Source organism: Rhamphochromis longiceps, linkage group LG2 (assembly GCF_057381845.1).
Source record: "Rhamphochromis longiceps isolate RC_006_pf linkage group LG2, R_longiceps_female_GT1.1, whole genome shotgun sequence".
Taxonomy (NCBI): domain Eukaryota; kingdom Metazoa; phylum Chordata; class Actinopteri; order Cichliformes; family Cichlidae; genus Rhamphochromis; species Rhamphochromis longiceps.
The window spans coordinates 4,494,404-4,512,112 of record NC_140558.1 but is presented as its reverse complement, the minus strand read 5'-3'; the positions used below and the strand labels follow the sequence as shown (position 1 = coordinate 4,512,112).

The 17,709-nt window shown below is 39.0% G+C and overlaps 1 protein-coding gene across 3 annotated transcripts in view; it reads right to left on the bottom strand.

Annotated features, from left to right (window-relative positions):
- Nucleotides 1-15,702, bottom strand: part of fgfrl1a (fibroblast growth factor receptor like 1a) — a 71,902-nt gene extending 56,200 nt beyond the window's left edge. For all 3 annotated transcript variants that reach the window (XM_085415220.1, XM_085415228.1, XM_085415234.1), the window contains exons 1-2: nt 15,214-15,702; nt 13,925-14,028 (exon numbers count right to left, since the gene is read on the bottom strand). In XM_085415220.1, the coding sequence (XP_085271346.1) occupies nt 13,925-13,985 (61 nt within the window). In that variant the 5' untranslated portion in view covers nt 13,986-14,028; nt 15,214-15,702. The remainder of the gene's footprint in view (nt 1-13,924; nt 14,029-15,213) is intronic.
- Between the last annotated feature and the right edge of the window lie 2,007 nt (nt 15,703-17,709).

Sequence of the window (17,709 nt, the reverse complement as noted above, 5' to 3'; positions counted from 1 at the left end):
AACAGGCTGAGCGGTGAACTGACCAGACTGCAGTCCAGACCTGTCAGCAGTTAAATGACTCTCACTCAGGCAGTGTTTTGTCCAAAAGTGAGAAGCCTACTTTGTTAAGGTGACAGAGTGGAGTTAGAAGTAAAGCTCATCAAATTAATACTTACTTGGTTATTAGGGCTGCCACGATTTGTCGACTAGTCACGATTACGTCGACTATCAAAATCGTCGACGACTGATTTAATAGTCGACGCGTCGTTTGAAGCTTTGTAAGATCCCAAAAGATGCAGGAATAAGTAGCAGGATTTAAGAGTGTAATAACGGACTGAAACAGAAGATGGCAGCACTGCATGTACAAGGATGCCAGCTGCCGTTAAACCCCGAAGAAGAAGAAGAAGAAGAAGCTGTGTCCCAGAATTCATAGCGCGGCCCAGCTCAGTTTCCAACAATGGCGGCAGCTAGTTAGTTTTAATATTACTCTTATTATTCTTTCTGGGTCACAAAATAAACGTTTAACATATTTTCAGCCGAGAATGTAGCTGTGTAAACCTCAAATATCGGCTCAGTTTATCAGGACACCGCATATTTTCAAAAGCGCTCCGACGTTTTCGGAGACGTCTGTTACCCACTAGCTCGATAGCGAGCCGGGGGCTAGGTCACTAGCACGGTGAGAACACCGGACTCCCGGCAAATCGTTTTCAAACCCACCGCCGTCTTTCGCTACTCAGGTTAAATATATATGAGTCACTTAGATAAATTAAAAATGTTGTTGTTTGGCTTTTTTTTTTTTTTAGTATTTTATTTGTTCCTGAGTAAATCGGTTTGGCTGAGATTAAAGTTATAGTTTTTACACAGCTGAATAAACGTCAAGCAGACAGCTGATTATCAGAAGTGTGAGATGCTGGAGAATTTACTCCGTTGTCCTGTTATATTTTAGATAGCAAGGAGTTTATTAAACTCCACCGAGACAATCTGCAAATTTCATTACAATTGAATAAACTATCATCTTGTCTTTATTTTTAGTTAGCACCTTAAAAGCTTAAAGCTGTAAGCTAATGATAGTTATATAAGAGCAGATGCTGCTGGTGCAATAAGCTGTAGTTTTACGTCCAGTGGATGATGATCTGATTAGTCGACTAATCGCATAAATAATCGGTGACTAGTCGACTATCAAAATAATCGTTTGTGGCAGCCCTATTGGTTATCACTTAAATAAACATGTCTTTTCTTTCTATTTGGATTTGTTTTGTACTCGTCAGTTTGAGCATCACACTTTGAAGATCCGCGATCCAGCACTCATCTTTTTCCCTCCTTCATCATCCTGCATTTCCTCCTCTCCCTCACATCTTTCCACCTCCTCCTCCACCTGTGTGTTTTCTGGTTCATTGGGTGGGGAGTTAAACATTCCAAGCATGCACATAACACACACACACACACACACACACACACACACACGCATGCATGCATGCACACACAAATTCATGCCCCCCTCCCACATTCCACACCAATCCTCAGCCATGACTAAACTCCATTTGTTCAGCTCTGGTCACTGTCTTAGTCCACTGCTTGTGTTTGAGAGAGGGGATAAGGTGCTTGTGTGAGATTGCATGTGCTTAAGCCATAGTTCTTTTTGCTAATCTCTTCTTGTCAACTGACATCTAAATGTCCCCCAAAACCATAAAAAAAAAAAATTACCCCAAATAAGTTGAAGCCTTTGTAAGCGGCTTGTTGCTGCAACATTCTTGCCTGTGCTGGATTATGGTGATATTCTATATATGAATGCTTCTGCTCAATGTCTTCGAATGGTTGATTCTGTGTATCGTGCTTCTCTGAGGTTCATCACTAACCGTAAATCTCAGACTCACCACTGTGAGTTATACTCTCAGGTAGGACGGCCTGCTTTGGTAAGTCGGAGGAACTCTCATTTATACAGTTTTATATATAAGGCGATACTTGGGTTGCTGCCTTCTTATCTATGTTCCCTGCTTGTAATGAAACATGCTGGTCGGTATTCTCTTCGTCCGCATGGCTACTTGTTGCTTTCTGTTCCATTTTCCCGAACTGAACTTGGTAAAAGAGCTTTTGTCCATTTAGCACCCTCGGCTTGGAACGAACTGCAGAACGACTGGAAAATGACTGAATTCATTTCATTAAGTGCTTTTAAATCTAAACTACGAATCCTTGAGGCCAAGTCCATAACATGCAACTGTTTCAATTAGATTGATTGTCATTTTAACAGATTTTTTATTTTTATTTGAATTTTATTTTATTTTGTTTGTATTCTTTCACTTATTGTTGCATGTGTGTTGTTGCTGCCTGTGTTTGAGTCATTTCTGTAACTGTGAGACATCTGCTGCTGCCTATCTTGGCCAGGTCTCCCTTGAAAAAGAGGTTTTTAATCTCAATGGGATCTTCCTGGTTAAATAAAGGTTAATAAATAAATAAATAAATAAATAAATAAATAAATAAATAAAACACGACTGAAACAAGACTGGTGGTCTCAGTACTACCGTGGTGTATGCATGTTCCACACTTACATCTTTCCAGTTAAAACTTAAAAGCTAACATTATCTTAATCTTGCGAAGCTCAACATAAAGTTGACCAAGTAGCAGTATTTTAGTGATGTTTAAATGTAAGTAAATGGATCTCACTCATTCGTGTATTTTCATCTAGCACAGTAAGAAGTAAAAGTAGTCATTATGCTAGTTTAGTCTGAAGCTTTTGTATTCTATAATTTGCAGCTTTCAGGTTTAATCTACAGGTACATAACATTTCTGAAATGTTGCATCATGCTTATAGGTAGCTCGAAGTAGCAGATGAGTGTCTCCAAAGTTATGAGTGTCTCTAGTGAGCTTTTTATCAAGACAGTTTTATCAGGGAAAACCCTCTGACATGTAATGTCTCAATATTAACATTGATTGTTATTCTCTCAATGACAAATTCAAAAACTGTGGTCAAAATGTTGCCATAGGAGGATTCAGTGGCACTGATCAGGTCAATCAAAATAGCATCAAGTACATAAGAAACTCTATAGAAGAACTGACCCGAGCTTCTTAGTAGATAACCTGTTTTAGACAGTAAGGATAATCAAAATGTAAATTGGTACCAGTGATACTGACCTCTTGAATCAAGAGGAACCAGTTGAGTCTGTCAATCATTATATAGTGACGTTTAAAAAAAGACCCTAATATGATAAATAGAGTTGATTATATATAAAAGTAAGAGGATGAAGATGTGTTTTAGAGACAGTCCGATACACACTGTCAGCATACTCCATTACTGACAGGTCTAACATTGCATGTAAAGCAGCATCTGGAAATATCCAAAAGGCAAACACCAAAAGTACGTTTTTCAAAACATAATCAATATGTGGTGTAAAAGAAACCTCAGCTCTCTTTCTTTTACAGACGCAGGATTATGGTCCTTTTATTCCATCTCGCCCAAATTAGAGACTCGATGATCCGAGACATGTTGCAAACAGGCTTACTGTTCTTAACCACAAAAAGCTGTTTATTCAGAAATACATGGCTGCATCGGGACAACAAGCTGAAAAAAAGTAACGAAAATGTAACTTCCTCCCACTGGTCCATTAGCTGACAGTTAAACTGTAATTCCCAGGTTAAATTTTCAGTGTGTAATAGATGCTGTTAAATGTTCAAACCTAAACTGAAGTGCCGCTGTATTCTTATGTGAGCGCTTTCCTTTCCCCCACATTCTCCATTTTCCACTACATCCCACTGCCTTCCCTAAAGCTCCAACAACACAACAGTTAAATCCCAGAAAGCAGCTCATAAGGACCTTTGTTAATTACATATAGAAGAATAGGCCCGTTGTGATCTGGTGTGATAATGGTGCCAGTGCAACAGAGGGATTACCTTTGGATAATAATGCACTGAGCTGACCAGTGTGATGAAGGGCCATGTAGTGGGAAATAATTAACACAGCTAACTGTTCTGCAGACCCTTCAGCAAGAAATCAGCAGGATGTGGTTACTTGGAGCATATTAATGTCCTGAGTTGCCTCAGTGTAACTAATATCTGTTTTCAAACTCTGTTTTTGTAAACTTTTACAGATCTGGTCAATGTTTTGCCTTATTTTGGGAAAAAAAGCAAGAAATGTCAGTTATGCAATTTTCTGCTGATTTTTAAACCACTGACAATAAACAACAGAGGATATGCTCACTACTTTGGCTGCGAGTACTAAAATGGCTGTAACACACAGTGTAAGGACCTTGCGAGCACTTTGGACACCAATTTCACTCCTTTTATTTTCTATGAAACTTATCCCTTCATGCCTAAAATGGCTCGGATGTAACTCTACCCCCACATGCTGCTCACATCCCCCTGCCGTATGGATTCTACAGCAACAGCTGGCACTGGGGATAAAGATAGAGTATTTGTGTCCCCTCTTATGTAGAGGTTTTCATCTGTTTGTTGCGGTGTATTTTTTTTAATTCAATTAGGAAAAAAAGACAGCAGAAAAATGACTTTCTATAGAAATCGTGATTCTTTCAGGAAAAAAAAAAACAGCACTGTAGCGTTTCCTCCTATTGTAGGCATGGTATTTACTTTCATAATCCTTCCAAATATGAAATCTTTAGTTGTTATAATTTAAAGCTACAGACAAGCTGTCCACCTTAACATCCTGTGCAATTAGTTCCCACTCCCTAGAGTCAAAGGTCATCAGTATGTTTGACAAAATGAAGAGAGTGTGGCCAAATGTCTATTACATGTCAATCACATTTGACACCAAAGGTGTAATGGTGATAATGCTGGTCAGGCTGGTGTTGGGTTCCTGTTGTTTTGTTTATTACACAAATAACACAAACACACACACATAGATACAAGCTCACAGCTGCCCACAGTGGTGCATAACTTCAACTCACGTCAGTATGACAGGCTGAAGGGAAAAAAGTGTCCCAATGATCACTTTTCAATATGCCATTTGTAATGCCACCAGGAATCAACAGCTGAAGTGTGTGTGTGTGTGTGTGTGTGTGTGTGTGTGTGTGTGTGTGTGTGTGTGTGTGTGTGTGTGTGTGTGTGTGTGTGTGTGTGTGTGTGTGCATGGTAGGTGGGGGTTAAAAGGGGTCTGAAAAGATCTGATTTAAAGGCAGACAAGGAGCGAGAAAACAGCAGAGACAAAGAAAGTGAGAAAGGATTTAAAATGCCAGAGAGAGAAAGAAAGTGAGAGTGAAAACAGACACACTGCAGAGAGAGATGTAAAAGGCAGCAAAGTACATACAGTTAAGTCTGTGACACTCAAAAGACTTTCTTGTGAACACTTTCTACTGTTTCACCTTTAAAATAAAACAGTTCATGGTAAAAGGTTTTAAGTGTAAAGGCTAATAATGATCCAAAGTAACCTGGAGCATCATTCCACTGGGATATTGATGGATAAAAATGGGGTGTCAGCAGGAGTGTTTTCTTAAAATACACACTGCTTATGGTGTCTTTCTATTCATCTGCTTAAAAACACTTTCTATCCATTTCCAGTTACTACAAACTGGTATCTAGAAAGTCCATGTGGGTCTACTGGAGACTAAAAACAGATTTTATGCTTCACACCTGCACAGCAGATTAATGGCATTACATTTATGAGACTGTTTGCTTACAATTATCACTGCTGTCTATGGCTATATAACTAATTTTATTAAATTCAGTGCATAATTTAAACAGATGTTTTATAAATAGTTAATAGGAAACAATAAAGACAATAGATTTCAATCATTGTAAGCAATTTTTGTTGACTTATAATCACTTCACAACTGAGGTCTTTAATTGTTAAAACCTATGTTATAAGTTTGGGATAATTTATATTACCTCATTAAATCTATTAATACATGCTTGATGAAGTTTGGAACACACACTAGAGACAACGATGTAAAAATGCAGTAAAACTAATGCGTGCTGTTCCTGTGGAGTTCCACCAGTGTTATTACAGACTCCTCTGGTGCCAGCATGTGCTTTCTCTGACCCTGCGTTACAGCCACACACATTCACAGTGTGTGTACATAAACTGATGCTCACACTCTCCCTGACCCCTCCCTGATCTGCCAGGTGCCCTCTGACCTGCTGTGCTGTAGCGTTGACCAAACATACCCCAACCCCACTGAGACCACAATACAGCACTGTGGCGCCACACAATAATGCACCATGTAAGGGAGAGACAGAGAAGCCGGGAAAGACGGAGAGCTGAAAAAAAGGGAATTGGGGGAAAATACTGCATATAAATAAAGCGGGAATGAAGAAATAATATTAAAAAGCTTCTGGAATTACAGATGTGTTGCACATGCTGGTCAGAAGAGAAATGTGTATAATATTTAATGTTCACAAAAACTTACTTTGTCTTCATATTATGTCCTTGCAGCATCATACTAGCAACTGTAACTCTCAGCCTTTCATTAATCCTCCTTTTATGTTAGGCTGTGCGATATGACCAAAATCTCATATCCCGATATAAGAATTCTATCGTCCGATAACGATATAAATCACAAAAATGTAACATTTTCTGTAAATTCTGTGAATCTCGGGCAGCTCGACTTGCGAGAAGTGTTTCCAGCTGCGCGTCATGTAGCTGGAGTCGAGTGTTTTAAACGATGCATGAAACGACACATTTTTAGACATAAGTTGTAACGGCCGCCGTTTTCTTTGTGAGTATTTATTACACGGCGTGCTGCGGGGAAAAGGCGGCTCTTTTTTTACTTCTCATCCATAAATAATCTGCATCTTTCACGTGATTCAGTTTATTTTGAAAAGTCTCAACAGGATCTTGAGCTTTATTGTGAAAGGTTTATGTGGAACATAAGCAAGCGGACACGCGATGCTGTTACCGTCATTGTTGCTAACCACAACGCATAAAAACTAGCTTGTCCGTCCGTAGTGTGGTTATATTAAATATAAGAGAAAGAGAGAACTTTAAGAAACTAATATAGCCACTATAGTGACCATCAAAACCATGAAAAAATATTGCTGTAAACAGTTTATTTTGCGACACCACGAAACAAACGATAGCGTAAAATGAAACGACAGATGTTTTTATATCGTCATCCGATATATATCGTTATATCAAACAGCCCTATGTTAGACTACTGCTATTAGGGGTGTGCAATTATTCTAAAGACATTTCCAGTATTTTTAAATGATTACAAATTTAGTCATGAAGTCAGTTCAAAACTGTCTGTTAAATATTTCTGTTTCTTTCTCAGTATTTTTTCCACACTGCCCTTTTCTATCTTATCTTCTCCTGTTGCCTTTCCTTCTCCTGCACCCCCTCCACAAACAGGCATCGCGTCTTAGCAATACTGCGACACAGCGTCAGCCCCTGCAGAGAACGTCCAGACAGCCCCATTAAACCCCACCATTAGCAAACTCAAAGCAAACATTGACTTTATCTAAATGTGGGCTAATAGCCTTCAACATTAGCAGACCCCATAAAACAGTGAGCTGCAGGACTGCTCCACAAGGTCCCAGCTCGTTGCCCGTGAAGAGGTCCACATCAGTGCTAGTTAATCTGTAGGACATGTCATATTGTAGAATAAGTTCTAGGTTTTGAAAACTCACACTTTAGACTAACACGTAAAAGGGACATGCACGAATATTTCAGGTCTCTTCTTTAAAGTGCATTGTTGGTATTTGGAGTTTTTTTGACAGCCACAGCTGCACCAGCCCAAACAGCCAACAACATTTGGCCCTGACGTTAGGATTTAACAAGAGGAACTGAAAGAGTCATTTGGATCCTTTGAAGCTTCCCTTTGTCAGTTAATCAACCAGCACACACACACACACACACACACACACACACACACACACACACACACACACACACACACACACACACACACACACACACACACACACAGTCTGTTTCTTCTCTCAAATAGAGGATAAAAGCCTCAGTTAAATCTTAAATTAAAGTGCATAATCGTTTAAACCATTTACTAAAGGGCTCTTTAGTTTTTCCATAATACACTAACAAAAAACTCTGTAGGTTAAAGGTAAAAAATACTGGTTCCACGCAAGAGAAGAAACATTTTCTAAGGCCTAGCGTGGATTCTGATGAATGTTTCACCCATTTTGGGTAATCTAGTTTTAGCACCTCCTGTGCGAACACTGAGACTGGCAGGTAAACACCCCCAGGTCATATAATGGTTATCAGCATGTCAAATGGCATTTACAATTGTTAGCTGTGACTAAGGACACTTTGAATGCTTAAACTAGTGAGGTGAAAGAGATTCATTTTATGTGAGCCATATCGCATACTAGTCCAGATTTGTATATATCAAACTGTAATATTGTGATACTATTATATAGCAATGCCTTTTATGTTCCCTAGTGCGCACAACAAGACATGCCCGGGCACTGAGGGTGAGCGCCGCGTGTCACCCTCTGGTGACAATTTGGTACCTAAAAAGGAGCTACCTCGACAACCTCCAACGAAGCAATACTTTACCAAATATGCAAGAAAACTGGTGATGTGCAACAAAAACTATACAAGTGACTTCACTGAGCATTATTCCATATGACAGGAAGAGCAAACGGTGAATGAAATTAGTAATATGTTTACATGATGGAAAAGCAGGGCCTTGGTAAGAAGTTCAACTCAAGATACAACCTCTTAGCTACTTTTGTTATGCGAAAACTATTTCACTATAATGCTAAAGCTAGCACGATGTTTTTAGTAGATTCACTCTCTGAATTAGGTAGTCTGTCCTTAATAATCCTAATTCGTGGAAAAGGATGGAAAATACCCTTCATTTACTTACACTGCTGCTACACTGTGATAAAATGTGATGCTATATTGCCCTTATAATGCGTCTTGTTACAATGAAGCACAAAGCAGTGGTCTGAAAAGCAGCTGTTCCATTAAAGAGGAATCATTCTGCTCTCTTCCATCTAAATCCACTAAATGTCAGACAGGCAGAAACTTACTGCTACGTTTTATTTTATCTTTAAAGTAGCCATTATTTTTTAAAGTTGTTGTTCCAGAGAGTATCTAATTACTACACCTAGAAATAAAAGCCAATTCTGTAGTTGTATCTTTTGTTTTTACCTCTCTTGGTATACTCGACTGATGGCTGGATAAAACAGACATTTTAAATTGTCGTCTTGGGTACTGGGAACTTGTGGCAGGAATTTTTCACAATTTGATGACAGATTTTTAACCATTGATGACAAACTTTAAATAACTGATGGAAAAATAAAGGGATTGTGAGTTGTAGTTTTCATACCTATCACTTCATCCTGCCCTCCAGCCATCTTTAGCTCTTCTAAAAACTTAAAACCTGTGCTATTTATGTGTTCCACTTACCTCTGATTACTGTCTCATTCTCCACTCTTTACCTAACCACAGTTCTCTCCTACATATCACTGTTAGTGTTAGCATGCTAATTACATTCCTCAGTAGTGAGTGTGTGGGGCAGAGGGTTGTTAAGGGATTGGGGGCCTGTGTGTGACTGCTTATATGTTAAATTATATTTATGGGTAGAATCTTCTACTTGTATATGTTTCCAGCGTCTGTGCATGTGGCTGTTTACACTCTGCACTTTCTGTCTGTCATTTCCTGCAGTGACGATGAACTGTTCTCTCTCTCTCCCCCTCTGTTTCTCAGTGTGTGTTTGCAGTGTTGCTTCTTTGGCAGCTTTCGTGGAATGAAGATGCATTTTTAATGTGGCTGTGGGCTTTTTTACACTTATTATAACAACAACCCACGGCGATGAACCCTCTCATTGCCGTGTCTGTTTCTCTCTCTTCGTCCAAATAATGGGTGGTCTATACGGCACAATCACATGGAAAACATGAAACTGTTTAGACAGAAGAGTACATCAGGAAACCATGTACAGAAACCCACAAATCATCTCATTTCTGGGTACGTCTTTTTTTTTTCTGAATTTGCTTCCAGAGAGATCTAAGACTGTGAAATGCCATTTCAACATATAAGCTCGTACAAAGAGGAAAACAAAAATCTGGTGGATTAACTTCAATAATCGCATTAATATCATCCTACCAGTCGTGCACCAGTTGTTTGACCATCAAGCTGCAACAGCTGTCTTATATAAATACCAACTGACAGACTGATAACCATCTGACATACACATGGAATTTTTCATCACATAATTAATCTATCTCCATATTTGTAGATGCATACACAATAACAGCATATACACTAATAAACCACAACTGGATGTGCTCAGTGTCTAACACATTTAGTAGATCGTTCAGCTGCGTCTTCAGAAAGCACCAAAGCTAGCAGTTTAAGTCAGTAGAAAGTCAAAATGCAACATCTGCTCTACAGAATCTGGTTTCTTTGTATAATTGTTTAATGCTGAGGGAAATTGGACTTGAAGGAGGCCATTATTCTCGAAGTCTAAGGAAACTCTTGGAGAGTGTATTTGTAGCGGCAGTGGAAATATTTGGAAGTTGCATTACATCTGCTTCAATGTGCAAATCTGCCATGGTTTAACATTTTGTGAAATATGATTAAAATCACTACCACTCTCATGTCTATAATGTACATATTAAGGTACAGAAGGTAGCTTAACAGCATAAAGATCAGAAACGGAGGTAAAAAGTTTGATTCTGCCAAAAGTGACAAAATCCAAAGAGCAGTTCTGAAGTTCACAAAGGATTCCTGGAAATGTCAAATATTTGATTTGATCTGGAATCTAACTCTGTCCAAAGCTGCAGGCAGCCTCAAATCCACTGGCCTACTACTTTTTGACCCCTGAAACCAAGCTCGGTGCTGTTCAGCTAACAGGCGAGAATGCTAATCTCTCAGCTGCTCAGTCTCATGCTCAGCTACACACACTTATGCACGCAGACCCCAGTTCACACAGTGCAGTTGTGTAAGCCTCTGGAGTGCAGCAACTCTACATCTGTTGCAAGGGGCACCAAAGTTGCCTCTTTATCACTAACTGCCTGTCTCACTATCTCCGTGTCACTTCCTCGTTCCTCGGCACAATCCACAGCAACAGTTATTAGACCCTTATGTTTAATAATTTATTATTATAATAAACATTTTCTCTTTAACAATGTGGTAATTTTAAGGTAATGCTTTTTTACATAATGTCCTAAATTATAAAATAGCTTAAATTTACTTTAACTGCATCTTGTGTAGAAAGGCTAATGGTCTGATAAATGATACCATGAGACCTTGTTTTCAATTTGAAATGTCCTATTGTGAGCTGTGATATTTTTACTTTTCTTGTTTATTGCTGACATAGCTGGCATATTTCTCTGAGATATCTCAGTAGTCACACATTTAAAATGTTTCTTTGTATCATTTCCTAGAGTGCAGTGGAAAAATGTAACAAATAAGCCAGTCAGATTAAGATTCTTTTAGATTCTTGTATTCTTGTAGATGATATCTGCTGCTAACTTGTTGTAATTTGGATTCTATTATGCAAAAAAAGTTGGTGACGGGGAAGATTTGTGAGATTTGCAATCTTTTTAATGCTATAAAGCTCTGTTCGCCTCGTGCTCTCTTGCCCCCTTTCTTACACTCTCTGCTGTAAAGTGTTTTCAGCCACTGTCCATTTCCCCTCCTATTCCTACCTCACTTGTACCCACTGGTTTCTTTTCTCACTAGGTCCCTTCTATCATCCATTCTTACTCCAATCTCCCTAGTCCTGCCCCCCTTCCTTCCGATTTCTTTTCCACGTCTTTCCTCCATTCTCCTTAATCTTGCTCTCTGTCCTTCTCTGCTGCCTGACTAAGCTGACAGGCTGCAGTCAGTGAGTGGGAGGATATGCATTGTACAGCAAACATCCCTAATAGGCTAATCTAATCTCATCTCTTTGCGGTCTATGGCCCTGTGTTTACTTTCGGCCCCGTGTCTGCATGCTGGCTCTGCCTCGCCTCGCTGAATGCAGCTTTGTTCCGACTAAAAACTCATCGTTGGTGTGATCTGAGGAACGGGCGCCAGCTCCACAACTGTCTGCCCATAAAGCCTGCAGGCAAGCAGGGAATTGCTCTCATCTATGTACAGCTTGTTGTTGTTTGTCTCTATTACACTGATTTTCACTGACAAAAAACACATTGTTGAACAAAGTACAAGGAGCTGTTCTGTAACCGATGGTGGTGACAGACCCGCCTATACGGCTGAAGAATTCAGTTTGTGATCTGCACGATTATCTGAAGCTCTGACACTCCAGACATAAGTTATGTGTTAAAGGCTGTACGGTGATTTTTTCATTTACAGCCACGTGACTCTATGAGGTCAGGTGAAAAACTCAAGTACATCCCATGATTCAATAGCTGGTAGAGTTCTCATGCCACAGCATTTCAATTGGATTGATGACAGGACTTTGCAACGCCATGATTCTTTTCTTTTTCAGTATTCTGTTGCAAACTTGCTGATGTGTTTGGGATTGTTGTCCTGTGTTATGACCGTATTGCTGTCTGACAAATGGCCTCCCATTCGATTCTAGTGCAGCTGGTAGAGGTCTGTGAGTCGTTTGGTACTGGGCCACGAGAGTTGAGGCTCTGGTGTGAAATTCATGGTTTTCAGGGTTTCTATCTGTTTTAAGTGTTATTTTTTAAATCGTTTTGATTGTTAACTCTGTTTGCCTTGGTCATTTCCCGTGTGTTATGAATAAATCTTCCGTATTTTGGTACCGGTATTGGTTTTATTTTGTTGTATTTATCCGTGACACCTTAAAGGTCAGTCCGTGAAAATATTGTCGGACATAAACCGGACTGTGGTGCAAAAAAGGTTTGGGACCGCTGTTCTAGAGTGCTTTGTTGTACAGGAGTTCACGCTTAACTCAATGACTGCAAAGCAAATCGAAATCATCACTATTGTGCTTGATTCTTGGTATGAGGTGTTTGCTCTGATATGCTGTGTTCGGATTTTGCCAACATGGTGCTGTGCATTACAACTAGACATCTCCACTTTGGCCTCATTTATTCAAAGGACATTGTTCCAGACGTTTTGTGGTTAGTTCAGATGCAGTTTTGCAAGCCAGAGTCAAGCTGCCATGTTGTTTTTAGTGCAAAGAGGCTTTCTTCTGGCACACCTTCCAAACAAGCCATACTGTATACTTATTCAGTATTTTTCTAATTCCACTGTCATGAACTTTAACATTTAAGAAGCTAACTAAGTAGCTCTTGAGCTTTTTGCAATTCCTTTCAGAATTTTTTGGTCTGTGGTGGATTTGCTGGGATGTCCACTCCCGGAAAGACTACGGCATTGTGCAAATGCTCCAGACCAGCAAATTGCCAGCGCTTTTGCTTTTATAGATATGGTCACACTTGCTTTTAATTAATCAAATGCATTTGATTAGCAACCCCTGGCTGCAATTTACTTTCTTGAGTCCAGTAAGCGATAAGGGTGTAGTTAGTTTTTCACGCAATTCTGTTAAAACTGTATGAATAAAACAACCACTCAAAGAGAAAATTATAGTCAGCAGCAACAGTGACTGAAGTGACAGTGACTACATCTGGAGCTTATGGTGACATGTAGCTATATATACAAAAGAGTATCTGAATCCTGAAACTGAAAACCAAATAACGTTGCAAAATATGAAGTTCTGAATATTCCAATAGTCAAAAGTTTTTTTTACTTGATTGGTGTCACAGTAGCACCCTTGGGATAACCAAGAGGTCCCAGGACAGCACAGGAACATCTCAGAAAATGTAACAACCAGACAGTGTTTGGATCTATGGTAATTCAGTGACGTAGAGTTAAATGAAGGAATGCAAATACATTATAGTTTCTGAACAAATATATCAATTCTGAAAAGAAATTAAGAAACCCAAGGAGCAGAGGAAGATACTGACAAAAAGAATACACTGATGTAGCAGTGAATAAGAATGCACACCATGAAAACATCCCCACAACTATTTAACTGCACCAACCTTTATAAGGCTGTTGGATAGTCACACAATCTGACTGCAATACTCTACAGTTGTTGATTTCAGTACTTTTGTTACTCACCCCTGACAGCGGTGGAAATAAGGACCATCTCCAACAACAGACAGACCCGGAAAAGCCCCATTTTTGTATTTTTATGAGGAAGAAAAAAGGTCAGACGATTTGATCTGAAAGGAAATTAAATGACAAAAAAGATATTAAGATTCTTATTAATGTATAACACCTGTGGTGCTACTGAGTTCCTGCCTTAAAGGTGCAGTTTTTTTTTACATTTCTGTATGTAAATGATCACTTAATCAACCACACTTTTCCCTTCTGTCTTCACAGTCTCTGGTCACCTTTATCATTTCAACATTTGACGCTCTCTTATGATCAGATGCTGTCAAAATAGCTGCTTGTGAAAGGAAATGCAGTACCAAATGGTGAAATGAAAACCTTGCCAGGAATTTTAAAAGAAAAAATGCCCCAGAAATAACCCCAGAATCTCTTCTTTTTGATGCATCATATGTTTAAAACAATTTCTTGATCTAATCAGTGGCAGTGACAACAAAGTAAGGTGTTCATCCACGACCAGACAGGAGAATAAATCTGTCAGAACACTTTCTGGAAGTCAGACTACTTTCCTTGCAGATTTATTCTGTCCACCTGTCCATAAGTCTCTCCTTACTCCGTTTTTAATCTTTCTGCCCCATAAATTTCCTCCCAAACCTTATGAGATCTTATTTCAATACTTCACATCTTTATCTTTGATCAGTATCTGTCATCCGCTGGGTCTCAGCTCACTAGGAACTGCTACTCACTTTAAAGTGCAAGATAACTGATTTGGCAGGGACTGAGAATTAAGCTGAGATCTTCAGTGAGGTTAAATTTTATTTGCGTTAAACACCTTACTACAAAACGTTTTCATAAGGTGTTTTACGCATTTACAAGTACATTATTACTATTAGGCAATTTCACGTTATTTCTAACCAAAAACATTAAAAGTATTTAGAAAGGGAGAAAATTCTGTATTTTGTGATAGCTTTCATGAATATGAGTCCAGACTGGGTATCTGTACGTGTATGAAAAATGTGGACGTATTATCATGAAGCCACATCTGCCAATATCTGTCCGTTTTAAAACATTTGCACGATATGAATATGCTTCAAAAATTGTTTTTTACTTTAGTCCCTGGGAATTTGGTTAGAACTGCAACAGTTCTAACCGGTTACCAATTTCTATAGGATATGTTGTTTTCCAACATGCAAGCTAATAAAACTGAAAGATAGCAAACAAGTTCACTGTGAAACTCACTATGAAGTGCAGAAACATTAACATTAATGTACTTTAGTGACTTTAGAAGACGGACTTACTGTTCTGTTCTCAGCCGTGTTGCGGTATCCTCAGTATGTTACCCGCCGGGGGGGCACCACGCCGTTATTCCGCAAAAAAAGTAATTCACCTTAAGTCCAATGACTGGAAGACTACAATAACTTGATTGTGCAGACACGTGTTTGTGACTGAAATACCAACTTGTATTAAGTCTACTTGGACAAAGTAAAGCGACAATCATGCGACTAAACGCAGAAAACTGAATTCATGAGCACGGTCAAACACATGAGCGCTCAAAATGTATCTGTAGTATTTCTGAATGACAGCCCGCATGTAAACCGCTCCAATGAGCGGAGTAAGAGAACCGGGAAAAGAGGAAAGAAAACAGTGAGAGAGGAAAAAAATGCATCTACACTCTCCAGTAAACTATCGAGATAACTATGTTTAGAATAAAAACCTTAATATCATATCCTCATCGCCTCCAGCAGCGGTACTCCGTCTGTATTAGGGCCGCAGGCGAGAAAACAAAACTCCAGTCGACGGATTGTCCCAGCACGTAACTTTCAACCAATCAGAGGGCAGGCCAATCAGAAAATAGACCAATCAGAGAGCAGGAGCGTGCAGGACAAATTTGGAGCGGTTTATAGCTGCGAGGAGGGGGACACTTACTCAAATGATTATTATTAATAATTTTTAGTTACAGCAATAATGCACAAAAGAACAGAAACGTTACAACAGGCACTCCAGGAAAGCTGAACGAGTCTTTAAAAAGGAGATTTTTATTACAACTATTATTATTGTTGTTATTGTTATTATTATTATTTTATTAGTAGTATTAGCAGCAACAGCAATAAGAATGGTATCTATCAATATAGACTTATACTACTTTGACTAATGTATAATATATGATTTCACTATTCTATTCTATTCTATTCTATTCTATTCTATTCTATTCTATTCTATTCTATTCTATTCTATTCTATTCAAGCCCATCTACGATTTCGCGGACCCCAATAGACGTCTCCAGGTATGGAGCTACATTGCCCCCTAGTGGCACTTGTACGTTATTACAGCTATAAAATAAATAGGTACAACACGCAGAGGCGGTATATGTTGCACAGTGGCTTACAGACACTGGCTAAAAGTCGACCTCTTTATATGACTCCCTGTGATGAAATTAACACGTAATACCATGCTTCAAAATTATATAATATTTGCATATGCAGACACAGGGCGCGTACCAGCTTTATCTTTGAGATGATCAGTGACTCAGAGTGTGAAGGCACACTGAATCACTGATGTAAATGTAAAAAACCTGGAGAAAGTTGGGTTTTTGTAGGAGTTGTCTGGCAATTAACTCATTCCACTGGACAGAAGAATTATCAAAACAAATCTTCTACATTGCAGCTCTAAAAATGCTGCTGAGTGATTTTCATTGCAAAAACCAAGTCAGTTTCCAGGGAACAAAAGAAAGCGTCTACATTGAATGTGTATAAGTCTCACATGTGTAGTGCAAACTGTCACATTACCACAGCTGTTTGTTTACTTCTTTGTTCCACCACCAGAAGAGGATGTCTGGGTTAATGATGAATATGTTAATTGAGTGTGCAAAAAATTATTACATTGAATACCAAACAGATAATTAAAATAATAGATAACCTTTATGAGCAAATTCTATTACCCACCCAGCCATTCATTTTCTTAACTACTTATCCACTTTGTAGTGGCTGAAGACTAGCCCAGCTATCACAGTGTGAAAGGCAGGACAGGTCATCATTACAGGGCCAACACAGAGAGAAAGTAATCACGCAGTCTAACATCCCCACTGACATCAAATTAAGAAACTAGAATCACCAGTCAATCACATTCCCTCACATGCCTTTGGACTGTGAGGAAACTTCTTGTTGCATGGTGACTGTACTAAAAACTACATCACTCTGTTTTCCATCATATTCTATTCTATTTTAAAGTTGCAGTGACATCTCCTGGTAATAAGACCAACAGCACTTGTCATTGTTACCCAGAGTTCTGTTGATGTTGGTATATACAGGAAATTATGAGGAAATATCGCCACGAGCAGAATGCTTATCATCATTTCAACATATTAATAAATACATAGCACAACAGAACAGCTCCAAACAAACCACTTCCATCACTTTTTTCCCTGTTGATTCACAATCATTCGTCTGTAGGCACCTGTGACAGCTTTTTGGCTTTCAGCTTAAAATCTGGAGTCAGATTTAATCAGCTCAGTGCCAAATCTTGAAAAGGATTGGCCATTTTTGAGGCACGAGTATGGCCACACATATATATGAGTGTTGCATAGATTTGGTAGAAGCAGGCTGTTGCTGCACTGACAAAGAACAATGCTCCACTTAACAGCAACTCAGGGTTATTTAATCGAGTGGATAAAGATCCATTTAACTTATTTGCAAACCAGTTAAATTAGAGGCATTAATGCAGGCCTCAGTGGGGTTTAGGTGTGGTTTTCACCACTAGATGGTAGCAGAAGATTATGTTAAAAGGACAAGGACGCA